The sequence below is a fragment of the Nyctibius grandis genome, chromosome 3 (genome assembly GCF_013368605.1).
Source record: "Nyctibius grandis isolate bNycGra1 chromosome 3, bNycGra1.pri, whole genome shotgun sequence".
Lineage (NCBI taxonomy): Eukaryota > Metazoa > Chordata > Aves > Nyctibiiformes > Nyctibiidae > Nyctibius > Nyctibius grandis.
In genome coordinates this window covers 58995164-59017217 of record NC_090660.1, presented here as the reverse complement: position 1 = coordinate 59017217, position 22054 = coordinate 58995164, and the positions used below count along the sequence as shown (strand labels likewise).

At 35.8% G+C, this 22054-nt stretch overlaps 1 protein-coding gene across 1 annotated transcript in view; it reads left to right on the top strand.

Annotated features, from left to right (window-relative positions):
- Window positions 1-22054, top strand: part of ROCK1 (Rho associated coiled-coil containing protein kinase 1) — a 100488-nt gene that overhangs the window by 37798 nt on the left and 40636 nt on the right. The window contains 11 exon segments of the mRNA XM_068396182.1: window positions 4052-4133; window positions 7898-7998; window positions 8829-8966; window positions 10201-10376; window positions 12206-12290; window positions 14139-14283; window positions 14576-14714; window positions 15598-15689; window positions 15907-16066; window positions 17489-17555; window positions 21625-21713. Of these exon segments, the coding sequence (XP_068252283.1) occupies window positions 4052-4133; window positions 7898-7998; window positions 8829-8966; window positions 10201-10376; window positions 12206-12290; window positions 14139-14283; window positions 14576-14714; window positions 15598-15689; window positions 15907-16066; window positions 17489-17555; window positions 21625-21713 (1274 nt within the window).

Here is a 22054-nt window from a genome sequence, read left to right as displayed (position 1 = left end):
TGCACATTGTAATGGCTCCCTAGTATGCCTCTTCTTAATTTCAGGATAAAATGATATATTTTAAATAGGCTATGATTTTTAAATAGATTATTGATGATTTCACTGAACTACTGTGATACAGAAAAGACTGTATCAGACCATGAAACTGTTAGAGTGAAAGACATTAGAAAAGAAGTTTTTCTCCCTGTTCTATTTTAATCACCTCGGAAATACTGTTACCATGTAAGATGTAAGTGGAAGTCACATTTGCTTTTATAAACCAATTTATTATAGTAATCTAATTTAACTATTAACATAAAAGGAAAATGTCTGTGTAGACCTCAAAGCTAAACAGGAAAATTGCTCTGTAATGACAGAATAAGGTAGAACTTCACATTGGCTGAAAATACCTCTAAGCTACAATATGTATTTCTAAGTAGTATGGGATGTGCTGTATTTAAAGAAGATACATACTAAAAATACATTGAACCCATCCAAGTGGGGAGAAAATCCATCATGAAAATGAGGCCTTCTTATTTTAATAAAGTATATTAAACTATTGGATGTATGGTTGCCTATTATAATGGTCTTGGTACCCTTTTTCTTTAAGAAGCAGAGGGTATGGCTACTGTAGGTCTTGAAGGAAAGATGTTCCTTCCTTTCTGTATTAGGAAAAAAGTCAGATGGCATATTGAAAGATTGAGCAATATGGTAACAAGAAAGATGAGAGATGAGTTATCTCTCGAGCCATCAACAGTAATGATCGTGTCTCCTTTCATTTGGCCTTTACCCTTTCTCTCCTAACCATTATTGCTCTCTGTAGTATGTTCCCATCTCTGTGACCTGCACCACTTTCAACTGGCATTGTCTTCTCACTGTTGAGCTTCTCTGCTCTTCCTCCCTGTCTGTTCACCAGTGATACCACTTAAAATAGCCACGCTTCTGTGCTTCCCTTTGTACTGGGACAGCTTGTAGCATTTGCAAGTTCTTCTGGTTTAGCTGATGTAAGTGAAATTAAAAGGCTATTCTATGTTTTATGTTATACAGGAGGTATCCCAAAAATTTTACTTCCATTATTCACAATTCTCTAAAATTACCTTAAGCTTAGTCTTGTATTTGCAGTCCACCATTAAAATAATACCATGCTATTTTTTCTTCAGAAACATACTTCACTTGAAGAAATTAATCATTTTGAGAGTTAAGGATTTACAAGTCCCTTAATGTTTAATAGGGACACCACTCCACCCCTCCCTTTTTTTTAATGAAAGTTTTGAAGGAGGATAGTTTCTTCTCTGGACACTGTAGCAAAGGGGAGCTGATTATTCAAGCAAGAGTCTTTTAAATAAGCAACTCCTGGCATGCAGCTTCCTTAGATGTTGTTTGCATGATTTTGAAGTGTGATTTGAAACGAATGAGAGATCAATAGCTTGAATCTGTATTTCAGTTTTTTTTTTTTAAGTGTTTTACTTGAAGGAGCTCGTATCCAAGATCTGAAAAGCAGTGTTTTCATGGTGAATTCTGAATTAAACAGTATTGAAATTTGCTTTTGCCTGTTAAAAGTGAATTTATATACTATTTTTCATCTTTATTTTTTGAGCTTTTAAAAAGAAACAGAACAAAATACCCAACGTGCCTGACAGACCAATGAAACCATGACACTTTCTGTACTTCTTGCTTTTTTCTGCGTAGGCTTATATTTTAATATTTTGAAAGAAAAAGTACGATACAAAAGTAAGATTGATGTTAAAAATTTGTAAATATTCCCATTTGTCCTATATTGTTGTATTCAGTGTTTAAAATCTTTCATTCTCTAAAGAAAAAGACTGAATTTTAGCTTTTGGAGCAAACCCTGAAATGAAGCAGGTAATTGCACTGCACCAGAGCAAACCAGGATTTTGAGAATTTTGTTGTGCTTCTGCTTGGTGTATGGAAAAGTTTTCTGTGTTAGCTGTGGCCCTGGACAAATTGATTGTCTCAACAGATCTGAAGTCTTAAGGGCAGAGTGGAACCCAAACTTTGGCAATTCATCACCATCACTCATCTGCTTTTAAAAATCCCTGGATGTGAGCTAGCAGCCTTGTAGATGTTCTTTGCTTGCTGCTTTTCACAGCATGGGGCTCAATGCATAGAGCTACCAGTGCACGTTGTACTGCTGTGCAAGTAATTATCGTGGTTTCCCTGTTGAATTTACGAAAGAATTGAAATTCTTTAGTGTATTTCCTGGATATCTACTATGTATCTTTGGAAAAGGTGTCTTTTAGTAGGTTACGAAAGTTGCACTTACCCTGCATAGCTTTATTTCTACATGTGTCTTGAGTCCAAATAGTTTTTGGCCTCTTACTCTCTTATTTATGTTACTGACCCATTAAATGTTTTTTCATTGCCATTTGCTTTCCTTCTTCATCATCAGTGTAAGTCCAAAAAAAATGATCCTTTAATACGCTCAAGATGCAAAACCTGACTTTAAGTGCTGTGAAAATATTGTGATGCTTTTCTTGCTTCTTATCGCTTTCATTGTAACATTTCTTAGTTTAAACTAAGCCACTGTGTGGAGAGGTAACTTAAAACAGGGAAGTTTTTATGAAATTAACAAATTTAATAACATCCAGCCTCTGAAGTAATTCTGATTATCCTTGTAGTTTTACTTCCTTATCGCTGTTTTCAAATTCTAGCATGATTTTACTGCTTATTATATCTGAAGTAAATAATTTCTCTGTTGCATACTTCAAAAGTGGGGACTACAAGCCTATAAATAATTTTTATTTTGATAACATTTGATTTTTTTATACCTTAAAACCTTCTATAGACTGAGGGGGAAAAATAGGTTTGAATTTGAAGTGAGGGATCAAAGACTAATTTTTTAATCTAGATCAAGTGTGTTCTCTAATATATATTCCTGGAAAGTAAGCTTTCAAAAAGCTTATCCTCTAGCTTTTCTTCAGGCGTAGTTACTTGATGGATATAGCAGTCAAAGACTGATGGATCAGCTTTCAATCCTGTATGGCATAATTTTATAAAAGCTGAGAACAGTCAAATTAGGTCTAATCAGATCTGAACTGATCGGATGTCTGGTCTAATTTCACTTCTAACAGGTCAGTAAGATAGCATGGACACGTAGGTACGAATTGGACAAGTAAATAGCAGTATTTCCCTGGCATGCTTTGGTAACATCCATCAATTTGTATTTTATGACCTTCTTCTGTTTTTGCAGTTGTCACTTAAACATTACTTCGTTGAGAAAGAAGACTCCCTAATGCTATTTGATTCTTTGTGATATAATTCCCTAGAATACTTGATCATTTTTTGGTTAGATACCGTATCTGTGGTTTTCAACCAAAATATCTGGTTTAGTTTTTCTCTGAGAAGATGCAATCCACTGAAGAATCATGTACACTTGTAAAATTTAGACTTTAAGTCAGAAAGTTTATGGCACTTAACAAGACCTTAAAGCTATCTTCTTCTTTGTTGTATTTTTCTGTTGGTTTTTTTTGGTGGGTTTTGTTTTGTTTTGATTGTAGGGGTATATTCCATGGTAGTTATGCCAGATGGGCTTGTGGCTGTTCGTTCCTAGATTTAAGTTAGAATGTATAAAGCCAATATCTTGTTCATGAAAATTCCCTCTGAATTCAGTGAATAAAAAGTGGAGGTTAACTCTTGGAATTAAATTACCATCGTTGTCCTGTTTGCCAGTTGCCACTTAATGTTCAAGTACCTACTGTGTGATACATTGTGACTTTTTAATATTAATGAACTTCATTAAACCAGCTATTTGTTCTTTTCATATTTAGAAAAAATATTTTTTCATGTAAATTTGGTACTAATTAAGTTAATCAATAAATCATAGAAGTATATTTGTTTTGGGATGGATGGAAATTAAGTTTTGAAGAGTCTAGTGGAAGTGGAGGAGTAACAGCTGTTTCATGTAACTGCTAACTGAATTATTAAATAAATGTGAATGATTTCATTTGTGTGGAAAATTGATAGGGATAACTGTTTTTATCTTGTCTCTTCAGTTAGCAGCATATGTAATTATTTTTCCAAACACTTAATTTTGCTTGTTGTTTTTTTTCAGGATGGATTAGATGCTTTGGTATATGACTTGGATTTTCCTGCCTTAAGAAAAAACAAAAACATTGATAATTTCTTAAACAGGTGTAAGTATTTAATGTTTCAGTTACTAAATAACAAAAGAGTATAAATACCAGCAAAAATGAAGAACAAAAGCAGTTCTAGCTTCTTGAAAGGCAACTAGGGATTTGGAGTGCATTAAGTTTTTGCGTGCAAGTTGTTTTAAGAGTCTGATTATTTATTTCTTTCCCAGTTAGATCTGGCAGCTACCTATACAAATCTAATCACCAGCAACTGAATGTCCAAGTTTGTTGCCGCTGTCAACGGCATTGTTTTCAGTGGCACAAGGTCTTTTAAGAGAAAGGCCTGTTATCTTTGTTCTTGGCAACCCTCTGGACTCCCACAGCATAAGCAATTAACAGTAAAATGACATAATGTATACAGTGTCAAGAAATAATATTTAAAGTTTATTCACTGACAGACTGGAGCATCTGTTTTGTAGACTTTTTTTAGGATAAAAGGTCTCTTTTCACTATCCCATGAAATTCTTGCACTGTGTAGCTGCTGTATTCTGCATGCAGCTGATGTGTCTGCAGAATTCTTCTCTGTATTTACTCGATATTTTTCCTCTACCAAATTCCCTGCACATTCTACTTTGTAATAACATTTTAAATGAATAAAGTTGATTTTTTTTTTTAATAGAAGTCACAGTTCCATAATTTAAAAAAAAAAAAAAAAAACAACAAACCAAACCAAAAAGGCATTAAAGAGTTAAGTCTTTTCTAAAGGCTGCCAAACTGACAAATTCTGGAAATCATGGCAGAGACATTTGCTGATTCAAGACTTGCTTCTGCCTGTGGACTGAATGGGCAAGCCTTGAAATTAAACTAATGTTATTAGATTTTTACAGGCTTAAGCATCTCAATTAAATGTTGTGATAAATGGCTTTTGTGGCAAATATAAAGTAATATGACTAAAATAATTTTTGTCTTTGCTTCATTGAAATGTATGTTTTCGTTTCTGTTTCCAGTGTGTTTTCAAATAGTTTACTTGGTGCAACTGTAAGCAGTGATAGTGAATTTGTGGATTTTATTTCGTATTATTCCCCATTTGTGGGACTATATGAGTCCACTAGATCTAGTTGATGGCTCACTTGCACGTAAGCCGGTTGCCTAAAGGCGTAAGTTCAAATGTTCTGTTTAACTTTTCACAGTTCAAACTATATTTGATATCATACATTGTGTTACATGCACATTTTGTATACTCTGTTATTTACAGAGACGGTGTGGTGAAACTCTTGGAGAAAAGAAGAGTTATATTAGGCAGAGGAAATACTAATTGCAACAGATAATTCAAATGTAATGTTTATGAATAGTGAAATCATTAGTGAGTCTCAGAGAGCTTCACTTTTGCAATTGGGCCTAAGTCAAGGAAAAGAAAACTTAAGTTTACAGACTGATAATGAATATCTTGTAAGTATAAATTATATACTGTGTAAGATGTGACCTGAAGTAATATGAAGGTGGAGAACAGACCATGTTATTTCACTTCAAACTGCTTTGAGAACACAAATCTTGCTGTGTTTGCTGAAATATGAAAGCAAGCTGTGCATGTGCGAGTATTGGCCTCAGAGGGAACTGTGAAGTCTAGTTTACTAGTCTTGAATTTCTGATTTTAAAAAAATTAGACATGTAGGAACATTTTCATGTCTGTTTTAGTTCTAATAGAAAACTGTTTAAAATATCTTTTTGCAGTATTAGCTGTGCAAACAGTTTGCACCATTATTCTGGAACTTTAAAATAAATTTCTAGATTGCAAATAAAATGGGAACTTGCTTCCTTTGTTTTATAGACTGATTGCCTATGAGCCAGTCCTTATCCCCTCTTACTTTTCTCTGGTTTACATTTGGTAAACCAGAATATACTCTGGTATATTTATGGGGCCTCCAAAATCTGCTTTTACCGGCTTGGGTTGTGAGGGTTATTTTTGCAAATGTAGAACCTTACTAATTTTGTGCCATATAGAACTAAAAGAATAAAGAAATCAATATTCAAGATGGTTGAGAGCCCTACTTTGCAGCAGGGACTCAGTTTATTTCAAGACAGCATCTAAGTTTATAATCAAACTTCAGGGCAATTTGGAGAACACGGTCTCTTGCCGTGGGAGCTACCTCACCTGTTCACACAGTGTAAGCTGGCCGGGTCCCTCACTGTTAGCCGGAGATAAGGAACTGCCTATTTAAATATGTTGCAGCCTGATAAACCTTGTTTAACAGATGTTAGCATACATAGGTCAAATTTCCAACACTTGTTACTGTAACATATTGTCTGAAGATAATCGAGTGTTAGTATGTCTCTCAAGCAGTAAATTGCAATTTGCAACTGCTCACAAGCCCAGTTTATATTATTTAAAAATCCTTAGCTTGGATTGCTCTTCAGATCTATTTTCCTTAGTTCTGTTTTGGCCATAGGCGAGGCTTGTGATTGAAAACCATTTAAAGCATTCATACTGTGCCTAACTTTCTGTTGCACTAATGTCAAGATTTTTCATTCAGAAGTGCTGGACCTCCTGTTGTGAGATTACTAGGCAGTAAGTTAACAATAACCAGAAAATTGTTGTCAGGAGAATTGCTACGTTTTAGTTCTGTGCAGTCTTACTCATCCTGCACTACAGGTCAGTTTTCACCAGGGCAAATGAGGCAATGCATTATTTTTTTAAATTACTGAATATTTTGATCTTTGTTTGAAATGATTTGTCAGAATTTACAGTTGTAATATAATTTATTGAAATCAGCTAGTGGTATGTAGCATTGTAAAGGGATGGCTTTACATTGGACAGTAATGCCACAGAGTATTTATTCAAACAAAGCTATGTTTGTTCCTGTTGCGGTAATAAAATCTTACTGAATTTTAATTGTACGTATGCTGCTGTTGCTTTAGATAATGGCCAGTGTAGGTAGAAATCTAATGGTAATTTTCTGTTGTCTGCCTCATCATTTTTTTAAAATATGAATGTAAAAAATAACATTTCTGCTCATTTTTCTTCCCCTATCCTTGCTTCTTTCTAAACTTTGCTTTTAAGAGTAGAATATTATTTTTGAAAATAAAATATTGTTGCATAATTTATTTTATTAGAAGCATATCTGTTTTAGTAGATGTTCCTTGCTTTTAGAAATACTGAAGCATGAAGCTTTTCCATGTAATCTCATGCCAGTGTTGACCCACATGGATTAAAATAGACTGTTTTAATCTTTGACCAAATTTGGAATTAGACTATTTGCCCATTGGGAGTTTGTAAATTATTGTAGTTTATAGAATGACAGGTTTATATAAATAATTGCAGTGATTCCCACTGCATGCTTTAAATTAAAATCTACTTTTTTGAGTATTAGGAATAATGAAAGTGCAAAAAAGTGAAAGCTTTCTTTTTTTTAAAATAGTTTCCTCAAGTGTCTCGTATGTGTACTTCATGATATTTTCTCAGATGTGTTGCATATTTATCCAGAAATAATCTTGTTATACTGATCAGCTTACAAGCAAGTTCATACTGGATAGGAAATTTTTGCATAGCTTTTTTTTTGCAGGTAATTATTTTTAAAGAAATTCCCAAATTAAGATCTCCGATAATTTGGTTGTAGAGTCATTGCATTATGTTTATGTCAGGTTTTGGTTACTATGGTAATGAGAATGAGATCATGCATTCTGCAGAGAGGTTTCCAATAGGAAAGTAGATTCAAAAGGAAGTCCCCTCTTTAAGCAGCACATCTTCTAATAACTATGAAAAGTTGAAATGAGATGAATGGGTTTAATTAAATTGATTATATATGAAATGTGAATTTTGTTTTGTGTAGATAAAGACACGGTAAATAAAATGAGAGATCTCCGCATGAAAGCTGAAGATTATGAAGTAGTGAAGGTGATCGGTAGAGGGGCATTTGGGGAGGTTCAGTTGGTAAGTTATGTTTCTGTTTGTACATTTGAATGTATTCTGTAGTATTTGCTCATGCATCTATTTCTGAATACAGTATTCAGAAGATGCAGTCTTATAATATTAAAGCCTTTAGCTCAGTGAAATTTTATTTCTTTTTATCCCATGGAAATGTTTTTGAGAATGTCGTATTTTAGTACTCTCAAAGTGCACAAGTACTTGCTTGCATTGTAGTCAATGCTTCTCAAAATAAAATGGAATGTGTTTTCCTCGTAATCAAGAAAATTAGCCTTTGCCACTGTATACATGGACACTTGAACAGATCTTCAGGACTAGAAGAATTTCTGCCAGTTCAGGGACTACACCAGATTTTTGTGCACTTAGTTCTCACAGATGAGAGATGGTGTGTGTTGTTTGTGATAGATTAGCAACCAGACTTGTTCATCCTGCTTTATTAAATTGAGAACTGGTAGGAGAAACTAGAAATATGGCAGCAAGTATACACATCTGCTAATGAACTCTGGAAAATGTTTATAGTTTTAACTTTATAATATTTAACAGGTGCCAATATTTGTCCTTTTAAAGACACATACCTACAAATTATAAAGTGACTGTTATGCCTACGGACTTCTATGTTGAATAGTTCTAGCGAGTATTTTAAGAACAATGCATATGTTGTCAGATAGTGGAACGTAATTATTCTGGAGACCTACAGTGTAATTCTTTATAAAAATGTGAAGAGTCTTATAAAACTTGTTAAATAGTGAAGCAGGAAAAGTAATATATTCAGTGGTGTTCTTCATATGTTAATGTGGCAAATTAATGTGTTGTGTATGTCATATTTGTCTTCATAGGTAAGGCATAAATCCTCAAGGAGAGTGTATGCTATGAAGCTCCTGAGCAAATTTGAGATGATAAAAAGATCAGACTCTGCATTCTTCTGGGAAGAAAGGGATATTATGGCTTTTGCTAATAGTCCCTGGGTTGTTCAGGTACAGTGATATTCTTTTTAAAATACTGTCATTGTAGAATAGTTCCATTACAACACTGCATGACTTGGAATTACATGTTTTCATTTTTAGCTTTTCACAGTCCCTTTTCAGTGGTATTGGTCTGTTAGGGAAATAAATTGTTAACATTAGGAGTGCTGTACACAACAAATAGCAGATATCAAACTTGCTTCAAAACTGTATTTTGTCATAACATTTACAAGATAAGCTATTCTCTTTATTATTAAAACTCTTTGCAAGATATATACTGGTAAGCCTGCTCTGTAATAATTCTTTGAGGCATCCAGCATACCAGAAAGATATGCTTAAGACACAGCTTCTGTATATTCTAATTTCTGTGTGTACATTTGACTGCAAATTACTCCTACTCCAGTTATTTATTCCTCATTTCAGTGTTCTCTGTGACAGTTTTTTGCGAGGCATTGCCATCTTTGAAGTTATAAGGAGTGCAAGTTATAAGCAATCATCATGCACTGTGTGTGCACATGTTAACTTGTTCATTTAAACTGTTCTTAACCTTAAGCATGTAAATTTTTGTGTTAGGCTAGAGTTAAACAAAATCATACAAGATTTACCTAGGTCAAATAGGTAACTACATTACTATCTGTCTGGGAGTGAACGTCCAGAATAGTACTGTTATGATTTTCAAAAAGTTTTAGGTTGGGAAACTTAAATCTACTTGCACTACTCATGTTGAACAGAGCATTGACAACTTTAAAGGAAATATTTTTACTTAATTGTTTAAAATTTAGGCTCACTTTCTATACAATAAATACATTGACAATAGAATAACAAATATTTAGTGATAACAGAAATAGAATGGGGCAGATGTTTGCAATACAGTAATTTCATGTTTACATATTTGTCAACTAGCATGCCAGTGAGTAAGGAAGCATTTTGTTCTCTTATGCAATGAGCATTCTTTGAAATTATCTCAAAATTTATTGCACCAAATTCACTAGTCTTAATTTGTAACCAGGAGTCTACTCCTTCCATTGTAGTATAAAGGGACGGAAGATCTGTCTGAAATTTACTCTAGAGGTTAATTCCTTTTTAGGAGGTCTGCTGGATGATGCAAAGTTGCTGCAGTAGTTGTAGCAATTCCGTTACTCTGTAAATCAGTTTCCGCAGAAATTCCTTTGATTTCCAAGAAGCGAAAGAGTAAAGATAGCTGGAACATTAAGTGACTTGTTTTTTGTTTATTTGCTTTTTACAGTTATTTTATGCATTCCAAGATGACCGTTACCTTTACATGGTGATGGAATACATGCCTGGCGGGGACCTTGTGAATTTAATGAGCAACTACGATGTTCCGGAGAAATGGGCAAGATTTTATACTGCTGAAGTTGTACTTGCATTAGATGCAATTCACTCAATGGGTTTTATACACAGGTGAAAAAGAAAAAAGTGTTGTTACATAGTGTTGTTTTATTCCTGGTGCTGCCAGAATGACTTCAGTAATTGTTTAGGCGGTTTTAAAATTTATGATGTTACTTCTTGATGAGAGAGCTGGGTCTGTTCAGCTTGGAGAAGAGAAGACTGAGAGGGGGTCTTATCAACACTTACAAATACCTTAGGGGTGGGTGTCAAGAGGACTGAATTTGACCCTGAGGAGCCTAATGTAACTTTGAAGTTGAATCTAACTTTGTCAGCTATACTTTGATCAGGGAGTTGAACAAGGGGTCTTATAAAAATCCCTCCCAACCAAAATTATTCTGTGAGTATACTGATACATTTCCACTGTGCTTCATTTCAGTAATGGCCAGAGTTTTCCTTTGAGGTCCCAGAAATACCCTTTCTACTGAAATTCATGTTATGCTTTCTTGATAATTATTTCCTACTGTTATTTTACTGCAGTATATTTAATGACATTGGATGTGCTGAACGTTAGCAATTACTTTGTAAAAACTTCTTTTCTATAACGGAAGTACTTTGTGGAAAAGGGCATAAGGCAATACTCCTGTTGAGCCATGGCAAAATATTTATTCACAGAATCACAGAATGTTAGGGATTGGAAGGGACCTCGAAAGATCATCTAGTCCAATCCCCCTGCCGGAGCAGGATTACCTAGATCACGTCACACAGGAACACGTCCAGGCGGGTTTTGAATGTCTCCAGAGAAGGAGATTCCACAACCTCTCTGGGCAGCCTGTTCCAGTGTTGAGTTACCCTCACTGTAAAGAAGTTTTTCCTCATATTTATGTGGAACCTCCTGTGTTCCAGCTTGCACCTGTTGCCCCTTGTCCTGTCAAGGGATGTCACTGAGAAGAGCCTGTCTCCATCCTCATGACACTTGCCCTTTACATAAATATAAACATTAATGAGGTCACCCCTCAGTCTCCTCTTCTCCAAGCTAAAGAGACCCAGCTCTCTCAGCCTCTCCTCATAAGGGAGATGTTCCACTCCCTTAATCATCTTCGTGGCTCTGCGCTGGACTCTCTCTAGCAGTTCCCTGTCCTTCTTGAACTGAGGGGCCCAGAACTGGACACAATATTCCAGGTGGGGCCTCACCAGGGCAGAGTAGAGGGGGAGGAGAACCTCTCTTGACCTACTAACCACACCCCTTCTAATACACCCCAGGATGCCATTGGCCTTCTTGGCCACAAGGGCACATTGCTGGCTCACGGTCATCCTGTTGTCCACTAGGACCCCCAGGTCCCTTTCCCCTACGCTGCTCTCCAACAGGTCTGTCCCCAACTTGTACTCATACCTGGGGTTGTTCTTGCCCAGATGCAGGACTCTACACTTGCCCTTGTTATATTTCATTAAATTTATTCACATTAATATAATTCTGAAAATGACATCCATTTCTTCCCTTAAAACAGAAGTGGTACAGAGAAGCAGCTATGTTTTCAGCGTCTGTTTGAGACAGCTAACTCAGAACGGATTTTTTTTCTGTAGCTGGATCTTAGTGGAGAGGTATTTCAACCAGTGCGTGGTTTTTAGGAACTTGAGGTTCAAGATTAATGTCTAGATTTGTTAAATTTGGTGACTTAAGATGCTATTCCCACATCCATTATATTTTTTTAAAATGTTGTAGTTCAGCAGTCTGTGTTGGGCATGGTACTTAGAGAAAGCAGAGAAAAATGGAGGAAATAGTTGTGCTTTTATGTTAGTGTTTTTCCTTGCAGTGTTGCATCTGAAAAATAGTTGACTTTTATTGTTTTCGTAAGTTAAATTGATTTATTTACTTTTAAACAAATATATTTTTCTCCTTTCAGAGATGTGAAGCCTGATAATATGCTGCTAGATAAAGCTGGGCATTTAAAACTAGCAGATTTTGGTACTTGTATGAAGATGAACAAGGTAAACATATGTGTTTAACTTTGCTTTTCTATTTGTGAAAGCAAAACATACTTAAAAGTGAAACGAAAGTATACTGAAAACTTTTTAGTTAGATGAGAAGAGTTGAAAGTTCCGCTCTGTTCCCATTACTGTTCTTTATGCATCCTATTTAATGGCAATGTAGAATGCAGAAATCGTTCTTGAAGTAGGGACTGTATCAACTTCTATACCATTTCCTAGAGAAACTTTCTGAAGTCAAGCCTTTGATTGTCTCTAGATCCTCTGGATTATTTCTTTAAGTCTTTGCTTATCAAAAGTTAATTCGAAGAAGTGAGATTATTTTTACGTAGTGTGTCAGTAATGAAAGAATCAAAAACTGATGTACAAGTCACTGAATCCCAATTGTACTTGTTATTAAGGAAACAGGTTAAAGAATGTCATAGAATTATTTATTTATTTTTAAAAATACATCCTCAGGTCACTAAAAAAATGTATTTTACAACAGTATTTCACGTACTGTGAAGCACTGTTGTTCCCTACATGAAACTCTGATTGGTTTCTCTCAGCCTGAACATATATATGAGGAAAATAATCTGAAATATGTGGTGCTTAATAGAGTCTGTGTAATACGTACATTGTGTTCTCAACATATTCCAGGAGCTTGGAATAAATCACTGTATTTAGCTGCTTTGCCATAAATAAAAGGCACCAATGAAAGCCAAGTGCGGGTTATGTGGACAAATTCAAGGAGTTGCCTCAAGTCACAAACACTCCACTTCAGCTGACACAAAAATTGGCTTTATTTTGACTTAATACAGATTTATCCTTGACCGATTGTGTTCTTAACAATGAGGGATTTTGAAACGCAGAAAAATATCCTAGCATTTAAGCTCTAAGTGCCAAAAAAAGAAAAGAAAAATATTACGAAACTTTGCTATATATTAGCATTACAGAAGTAAATGTGAGTCAACAACGCTTTACGTTTTGTGCTGTTCTGAACAAAGCTAGCTGAGTAGGCTTGAGCCTAGTTTTGTGTTCCTCTAGTCTTTTGAAAGAGAAAAGTTACTTTATGGGAGAGAAGCTGCTCAGGATAGGAGCTTTAATTTGGGTGCATTCTGGATTTGCTGTGTGCACAACACTGGATTTATATTTGTTATATTTACTTAGTTATATATTTTTATGCAAGTTTTTCTACTGATCCATTTCTAGGAATGACATAGGATTATTTCAGAAGTGCCTGAATGGTACTGGAAAGGGGCACATGGTTGCAGCTTCAGTGTTCTAGATGCCAGCTCCAGTGTTGACAGATCTCTGTTCTGCCAGCCCTTTCTCAGGGGCATGAGGAACGTCAAACCTTCTCACCTGTTACCTGTTTTGAAGTCTGTCTACTTGGTGTTTTAAGGCCCTGTGTACATTTAGTCTTCCTGGCATTAAGTATATTGGGTCGGAGGTGAAAAACTTGCACTTTAGCTGATCCCGTCAGCAAAATCCCTGATGTTGACCCATTTATGCTAACAGAGGAGCTTTCCTTGTTTATGGTACATCCTGTCAGTGTATGACACATTTATACTGGTACAAGCAGGAGAGGCTATGCAGTGTTTACAGGGCCTAGATGCAATTCTGATTACTTCTTGGGTATTAACTGAGGTTTTTAAAGTAACTTTTACTGTGTTCAACAAATCTGGTGCTTTGTTCTGGATTTAGTAGCTTAGAATTTAAAAATGTTAAAATACCCTTTCATAAAAAGAATATTTGTTGACGTAAGTTGATGTTGATCTGTTGATGTTGCTTAGGCTGCATAAACTCTTGGAAATGGCTTGCAATTTTGAATCTTCTATTTGGGCCTGGCTGTTTTCCTCCTCTTTGTAGGAAGGTATGGTACGATGTGATACGGCTGTGGGAACACCAGACTATATCTCTCCTGAAGTATTGAAGTCCCAGGGTGGTGATGGTTACTATGGGCGAGAATGCGACTGGTGGTCAGTTGGAGTCTTTTTGTATGAGATGCTTGTAGGTGAGTAGTAGGGTAATCAGAATTGACTGCACTACTTAACTAGACTCTATGTTAAAATCACTGTTGTTTTTTAACTGTTTAATTTATTACTCTTCTGGCATAAGATGTGGTTTACTGATCATGGTATTCATAGAATATGCTTTAGAAATATTCTGGCACAGTTCTCAAACATTTGTCCTTGCCTCTTGTTCACTTAGTTGCTTACGTTGTTGCATATGTAGTTCAAATATTGTAAATCAAATCTACAATACTTCTGATCTGCTTTTTAATTTTTGTGTTGTTCCTTTTTCAGGTGATACACCTTTTTATGCAGATTCTTTGGTTGGAACATACAGTAAGATTATGAACCATAAGAACTCCCTTACTTTCCCTGATGACAATGAAATTTCTAAAGAGGCAAAAAACCTTATTTGTGCCTTTTTAACTGATAGGTAAGATTTAAACTTTACTCAAAATGAAATTAAGCCTTTGTTAAGAGAATTTCTTCTCATGTTGAAAGAACATACATATATTTGTTTTGTGTGGGTTTTTAAACTGCTCAACACAAGTGAGTATTTGGGAGAGGAGTCACTAATGGTTGCTGCTGTTCTTTATGGTAATAGCATGTATACTGGGGGAAGGGAAGTGCTGCTACTATGGGTACATCTACCTTATAAATTTAGTTTGAATATGAAGGCTTACTCCATAGTAACAGCTACTGTTACCTTGGTCTGTGTTGCACAGTGTTGAGGGGCATGCAAAATGGGTTCCTTTTGGATGAAGCTAAAGCAAAAAGTGCATTTTGGGAGTGCCTTATATGCATTCCCAGCTCATAGTGGGCATTCAGGATCAAGCTAGAGTCAGCCCAAAGGAAGCCCATTTCAAATGTGGATGTTAGGTCTGTTTCACTTTGAGTACGCTGCTGTTGTACTCGCACTACTTATTAATATAAGCATAACCTTTGCTTGAGAACTGATGCTACGAAGGAGGGGGCTGCTGCATTTGCTGGGCTGCATGGGAGTCAAACAACAGCATGAACTCCTAGAAAAAGTGGAACCTAGCTGCTGCTTGGCAGCTGCCTAACTAGTCCATGATGGTGGAAACAGTAGCAGCAGGACTTCCTATGGACCAGACTGAAAACCAGACTGTGTTCTGAAATGTAGCTGCTGTGGTCCTGTAGATATCTTCATATGAAAACTTTGTGATATGTCTATTTCTTACCTTAGTTTGAGAGGTAATTTTTTGTCTTTGTTGTTAGATTATGCCTTAGAATGGGTCTTTCTTTCAGAATAATTTATGTAATCTTCCATGCTTAACCACAACACTCTTTAACAGGGAAGTGAGGCTAGGACGAAATGGTGTAGAAGAAATTAAACGACACCTTTTCTTCAAAAATGATCAATGGGCTTGGGAAACTCTCAGAGACAGTAAGTATAATGCTTTTCTCAGAGTCAGTGATCTGTCTTACTTATCTACTATGTTAGCAAAAGGACTGCCATATTTCTTTTTAATGGAATTTAAAGTTTTATTTACTCTGTACTAAGGAAAGAGATTTCTTAGACACTGAAGAGAAACTCCCCACCTCAAAATTCCTGATTGTGTCACTTGAGTAATACATTATCATACTGTTCTGCTTTTTTCTAGCTGTAGCACCAGTTGTGCCTGACTTAAGTAGTGACATTGACACTAGTAATTTTGATGATCTGGAAGAAGATAAAGGAGAGGAAGAAACATTTCCCATACCAAAAGCATTTGTGGGCAATCAGCTTCCTTTTGTAGGATTTACGTACTACAGCAACCGTCGGTATGTGTGCAGAAAGCAAACTAATGGTGTATTCTCTGCCGGTGTGATAGTCTTGAAAAGTCTGAAGCAACCGTTCGTACTTGCTAAACCTGTAATCCTAATTTTTACTCTCTTTTTGTATTGGAAATAGTTCAAACATTTAAAAAATCGCATCTTTAGAAAAAAATTGCACATTTATCTCTGCTCTCCTTCGATTTCATCTTATTCATGTATGCTGGATAGTTTAAAGAAACAGAAATCTAGGAAAATGATGTGACTTCTGTTCTTAAAGGAAGTAGTACATCTTATAGTATACAATGCTTTCTATGGCTATAATCTCATTGATTGTAAACTAGGAAATATGGTTGTTTATTACTGAACTTCACCTATAACAGATTTTGGAGTACTAGCTGAGAACACTTTGCAGCCCTGTCTGGCTTGTGTGTTCTCTTCTGGATTCTGATGGAGCTGGTGCTGTGCTTGTTTAAGTATCACATTCTTACTGCTCAACAGCCCTGGTGTGCAGAATATGGTGGCTTCTTGTACTCCAGATAGCAAGCCTCTTTCTGTAGGGAACTGTTCCATTTCTTCTTTGTCATTTGATTGTCTGAAAGCAGTCTTGATGTTTAATTTGACCTTGGCTTTGGAGATGTCTTTGATTTTGCCCTCCTTGATCTTTTGGAGAGGTTTTTGTATATGTGAAAATATGCATGTGAAACAAAAAAAAGATGTGTCCATCTTCCTTAGTTTGTATGTTGGAGAGTTTTTCCTCACATAATCTGATGCAGTTAGATACGCTTTACATCCCTCTAGATCAGTTGTCAGGCCAAGAATATCACATTAAATACCAAAGGAATTTGAAGACAGTAATTTGTATTTATTTACCTGACTTTTCAGAATCATGACAAATAGAAATTTGTGTTATTTTTAGAAAACACTTCCGTAAAATAAGAACACTGGCTTCAGGGCAAACTTTTTGTCTGTGGAACTCTTAGTAACTTTGTTGGAAGTTACACAATCTCTGCAGAGTTTGCTTCATTGCTGCTACTTGCTGCATAAGTGCCTGAGTAAATATTTATGGGATGAAAGCCAATGAGAGTGTTGTAACCATGGAAAGCAAAAATTTTTTTAATGGCTATTAAAAAAAAGAAAAGTGGTTGTATTATTAGTATTTGGCAGAAATCCTTTTTTTCTGGAGGTCTTCTACTGCGGTCTTCTGCTTTACCCTTTACAATACATTACATGAGGTTTCCAATTAAGTGTGCTTAGATCTTTAAGTATAATAAATACAGAAATGAAAAATCTGATTATGTTACTGTTTGTTTATCCACATTTTGGAGCAAAAAGTCTGGGGGTTTATGGTTTAGGATGATTGTATTCTGTTTTTTCATAACCTTCTTTTTAAACAATTCTTAAAATAAAACTTTTTAAATGTTGTTACAGGTATTTGACTGTCTCTGCAGAAAATTCCAATGATAACAGAACAGGCTCCAGTGTGGATAAAAGTGTGGTATGTCTCACTGATTTTCAGCTTTGTTGGATTCTACCAAAGAATCTATGGCTTATAGGGGAATAAATTGGTTGAGTTCTAAGGGTCTCAAATTATTTTAGTGCTTGGAATATGGGAAATCAACACATAAATTTTAACTGTTTAGAATGGCTTTGCCTATTAAAGTTACTGGAAAAGGGGAATTTGAATTCTTCATATATCATTTGTTTTCCTGAATTGGGATAAAATAGCTGAAACTGCATACTCCTTGTGGAACTGGATTCACAGTTTTTATCTTTAGAAATATCAAAGTGTTTGTGCAGTATTTTTAGAGTGCCTTATTGATCCCAGGTGTATGCTGCCTTTGTGGCAATCATGGAGTCTGGATGTGAGTGTGATGGGAAGCTTGGGCTTTCCAGCAACCTGCCAGTTTAACACTGGAGCTGGACTTCCTGTGAACTAAGTGGGAGGTGGCAGAGAATGTACCAAGCTTGGGTATTTTGCTCCTTCACAGGGGTGCCCCACAAGCTATTAGGAATTGGGGCACTGAGGATCTGCATTTATAGAACAGTTCACCTAGCAAGAAATGTTCAGGAATTCTTTCAGTTACTGCTTCCCAAGCTTCTTGGCAGTCAGGTTTCCAGGAAGGTACGCTGAGGTGTTGGAAACAAGGCCTGCTTGGATTCTGTGTAAATTCTGGTGTATATCAAGCTATTTCCTTAAAATAGTTTGATAATCTACAAATTACATTCTTTCCAGAAGAAAACACTGTCAAAAAATAGCTAATTAACTCTAAAAGAAATCTTGTTGGCTTTGACTATGATTTACTTTGTTAGTATTTTGTTCTGTTATGTTTTCCATTTAAAGTAGAAGAGAAGCAGATAACGATGCATGTTCCCTTTTCTCTTAAACTTGTAATATAAAGGTTTTAATGATTTATGGTGTTACCCAGAGAAAATATGTAAAGGGCAGGGGAGCTGATTATGTACTTTACTGGGCTAACTGAATTTATTAAGCATTGAAGTGTCTTGATTTCTTTATGTATGTTGATGTGTTCCATAAATTTTGTTTTCTTCATAAGCATCTGGCTGTTGATATGGTAAAATTAAAAACAGAGTGAAACACGCAAACATTTGCAGATACTTAAAGCTATGTGCTGGCCTTTGGTTGACTTTGAAGAGAGTTACTGAATGGACTTGGCATAATTAGTGGGATACAGGCACCTGCATGTAGTTAAAGATTCCTCAAGAGTCCTGTCCATATTGTCAGGTGTATTTGGACGTCTTGTGATTTTAACAGTTTTGGGAGGTGATGCTCTGGAAGGATCTGAGTGATACAGGTTTACATAAATGTTAAGTCTTTACTACAAGGTATTTTTACCCCACAGTTCTTTCTCAGCTATTTTTCTTTCATTACATGCTGCAATGAAAACGGTAATGTTGACACATGGTTAGCAAATTAAGTAGTTCTGGGATATAACACAAGATGTTACCTGGTCTATCTGCATTTTGGCATGGTACTGAGTGTCTTCTGGGAGGGACTGAGTGCCAGAAATTTCCAAGAAATTCATTGCGTTTTGCAAGTGTGTAAAACTTCACAGAATTAGGCCATGAAGTTGGAGGAAAATGGAATTCAATGTCCTTTAACTGAATTTCAAACCTCTCTTAGTTTAATGCTACCATAACCACCTGTAAACAGTTCAGATATTAAGAAAGGAGATTAACAGATTCTTTTGCACTGGGTCTTTGGTTTTCTTCATGGTTCATGGTTCAGGGAACCATTTAATCACAATGTGCCGTGGTGATTAAAAAAAAACCAACAAAACAGTATGGCAGTTTCAGAAGGATTTTTCTTGGCTTCTCTGCTGTAGGCAGGCTTTTCCATATTCCTTTCCTCCCCTGCCTCCTACTCAAGATGGAAACTGGGAACAAACTAAAACATAAAGGAATGCTTTTGTACTGAGTTAATTGTAACTCAGGATTTTCATAAGGTATTATTTAGTCTATTGATATCAGATTGTGCAAAACTTCTCTGGAAGCCGGTTGTCTCATAGTAATGTAATTAGATTGCTGAGCAAGCTTAGATAGGCCCCTTGGGGTACAGCACTATAAAGCATCCAGAGACAGAAAGAAGCAAGAGGAAGCAATAGATGTCTAAACTAGTAGGAGTCGGTACAGAAATACCTTAGTTGCCAGATGTCTTTTTGGACCTGTTCCTCATCCATCCTATTTAGTTCCTTTATGCAACCTGTCTGGAAGGGCTATAAAATGAGTAACCAATAAATAGAAGAGCAATTATGTTGAAATGTCTTTATTCTTTATTTTTGTGCATTAGCTGTGGTCCCTTTTTACTAAAGTGAGAGCTGGCCTTTAGTCTCGCTTCTTGATTTCTCAGTGGTTCATACCAAAGAGATAAATGTGTTGTGTACTGGTCCTCCTTCCTTTTTCCTCAAAGTTTAGATTTAGAGGCCATCGCTGTGGTTTTTGACTACAACCATTGTCTCATCTACATGGTGTTATATTGTATGTCACACCAATAACTGGTTTTCTAGAGCTGTTCTGTAAGTGCTGAGAAGTCTGTTTATTTCAGTATTTCCTTGCTTTCTCAAAGCTTTGTGATAGGTAGTGGTAAATATATAAATAGAGTGGTGAAAATATAAAATATGTAGTTTCTGGTTAGTCCCCAGTCACCACATCTGTATTCTTCCTCTGAAAACTTCAGAGCAGCTTAAGAGCGTGGAAGAAAGAAAAAGGAGGAAATGAGAAATGATCTCCAGTTCTTCAGAGCCCCTGAGTGCTCCATGCTTTATTTCCTACTACAATGGGAAGGAGAACAGATTGAAAGTAGGAAGTAAGAAAAATGCCTGCCTGGAAGTAGGCAAATATAATCTTAGCTATACTTTCTCATTTAATATGGATAAAGCATGCTACAATGTGTCTCCAAACTGAAATCTTATTTAGGACTGTGCAGAGGGCAGTCCTTGTTGAGAACACTTACTGTTGCTATCAAGAAAGAATGGAGATGAGCGTGATTTGTCTCCTCTTCATGATCTTAGTGAGAAAAAGGAAAAAAAGGAAGAGCAGATGTAGGAGGAACTGTTCTGTTGCTCCTTTTTCTAGGATGATTGTGCAAAAGGAGTCAGGCAATTGTCAGAGTTTTTGAAGTTAAAACAAGGAACAAGAAAGCAAAGGGTCAGAACCACTTGAATATGTTGCTTTGAAGAGAGTCTAGGTTAGGACTGTAATTCTTCTCTATGCAGTTCGAAGAAAGTTGTGGGAAAGCTAAATAAGGCTGAAATCCTGACAAGATCAGGGAAAACCTTGAAGAGAGTGAATCAGCACGGGGTTGACTTAATGAGCTTCCTCAAGTTGACACCATCTTCTTGTTAATTGAGGATATTGCTGATGTTGGAGTGGGATTATCGTGCCCAGAGATCCAGCAGAAGGTAGATATTTTGAGACTATATGAAGAGAATGAATTTCTGAATTTTTCTTGCTGGCTATACAGTAATGTTCTGTATTAACATCTGAAGCTTGTTACTATTTTCAAACCTTAGTACAGTGCTAGCTGTAAAAATTACCTCTGACTAAATTAGATGTTAAGAGCATTTCCCCCTGCCCCCTTGCTAATAACTGACAGGCTTGGTTCTGCTTTTTGAACTTGTTGAGAGCTTTAAGATGCATTGCAAAATACATGTGGTGGTTCATGCTAGAAAAAGAAATTTTGAGACTAATTAAAATGCTTTTTATATCTTTGCAGTAACATCTTTAGTCTGATTCTGAAGATACTTAAAACAAGGAGGATTTGACTTAGCTTAGCCCTGTGAATTCTGACGGAACTATTCAGAACCCTAAAATTTTGTGTGCGTTAATGATAAAACTGTGTAATATTAAAGTTGTTTCCTCTAATTAAATTTTAAGATTTTTTTTGGGGGGGGGGGAATCACATTTTAATAAGGTAAAAAATCAAGTGTTTAGATAGAAGTGAGTAAGCTGTGATAGAACATGAAGAGCACTGAATATTCTGAAATACTTTTTTGAAGTTTTTAAATTTAATGCATGTTCTTTCATGTATAAATATATATTTAAAGCTGGAAAATATGCAGAAGATGATCTATGAGTTGGAAGAACAACTACATAATGAAATGCAGTTGAAAGATGAAATGGAGCAAAAGTGCAGGTGAGACTTTGAACTTTAGTTGTTTACATAATTTGAATACATCTGACACTTCAGTTCTGTATTACTGCTTTACGGATTACCACAGTAACACTGAGAATGGTACTGTAGTTATCCAGGGGAGCTCCAGGCACAGGTTTAAGTCATTCTAAAACAATATTTGAATGGTTTTCTTGAATATAGTGTGAAGAAAATACTTTGTTTTCATTGGCACCCATGTAACACATATTCTTTCTGAACACTTGAATGCTTGAGTTTACCCAGTACTCTGAATTCAGATGTTTTATTGGACTGAGGTACACAATGATCATGCTGATTTTTTAAAAAAACATAAAATACTGTAT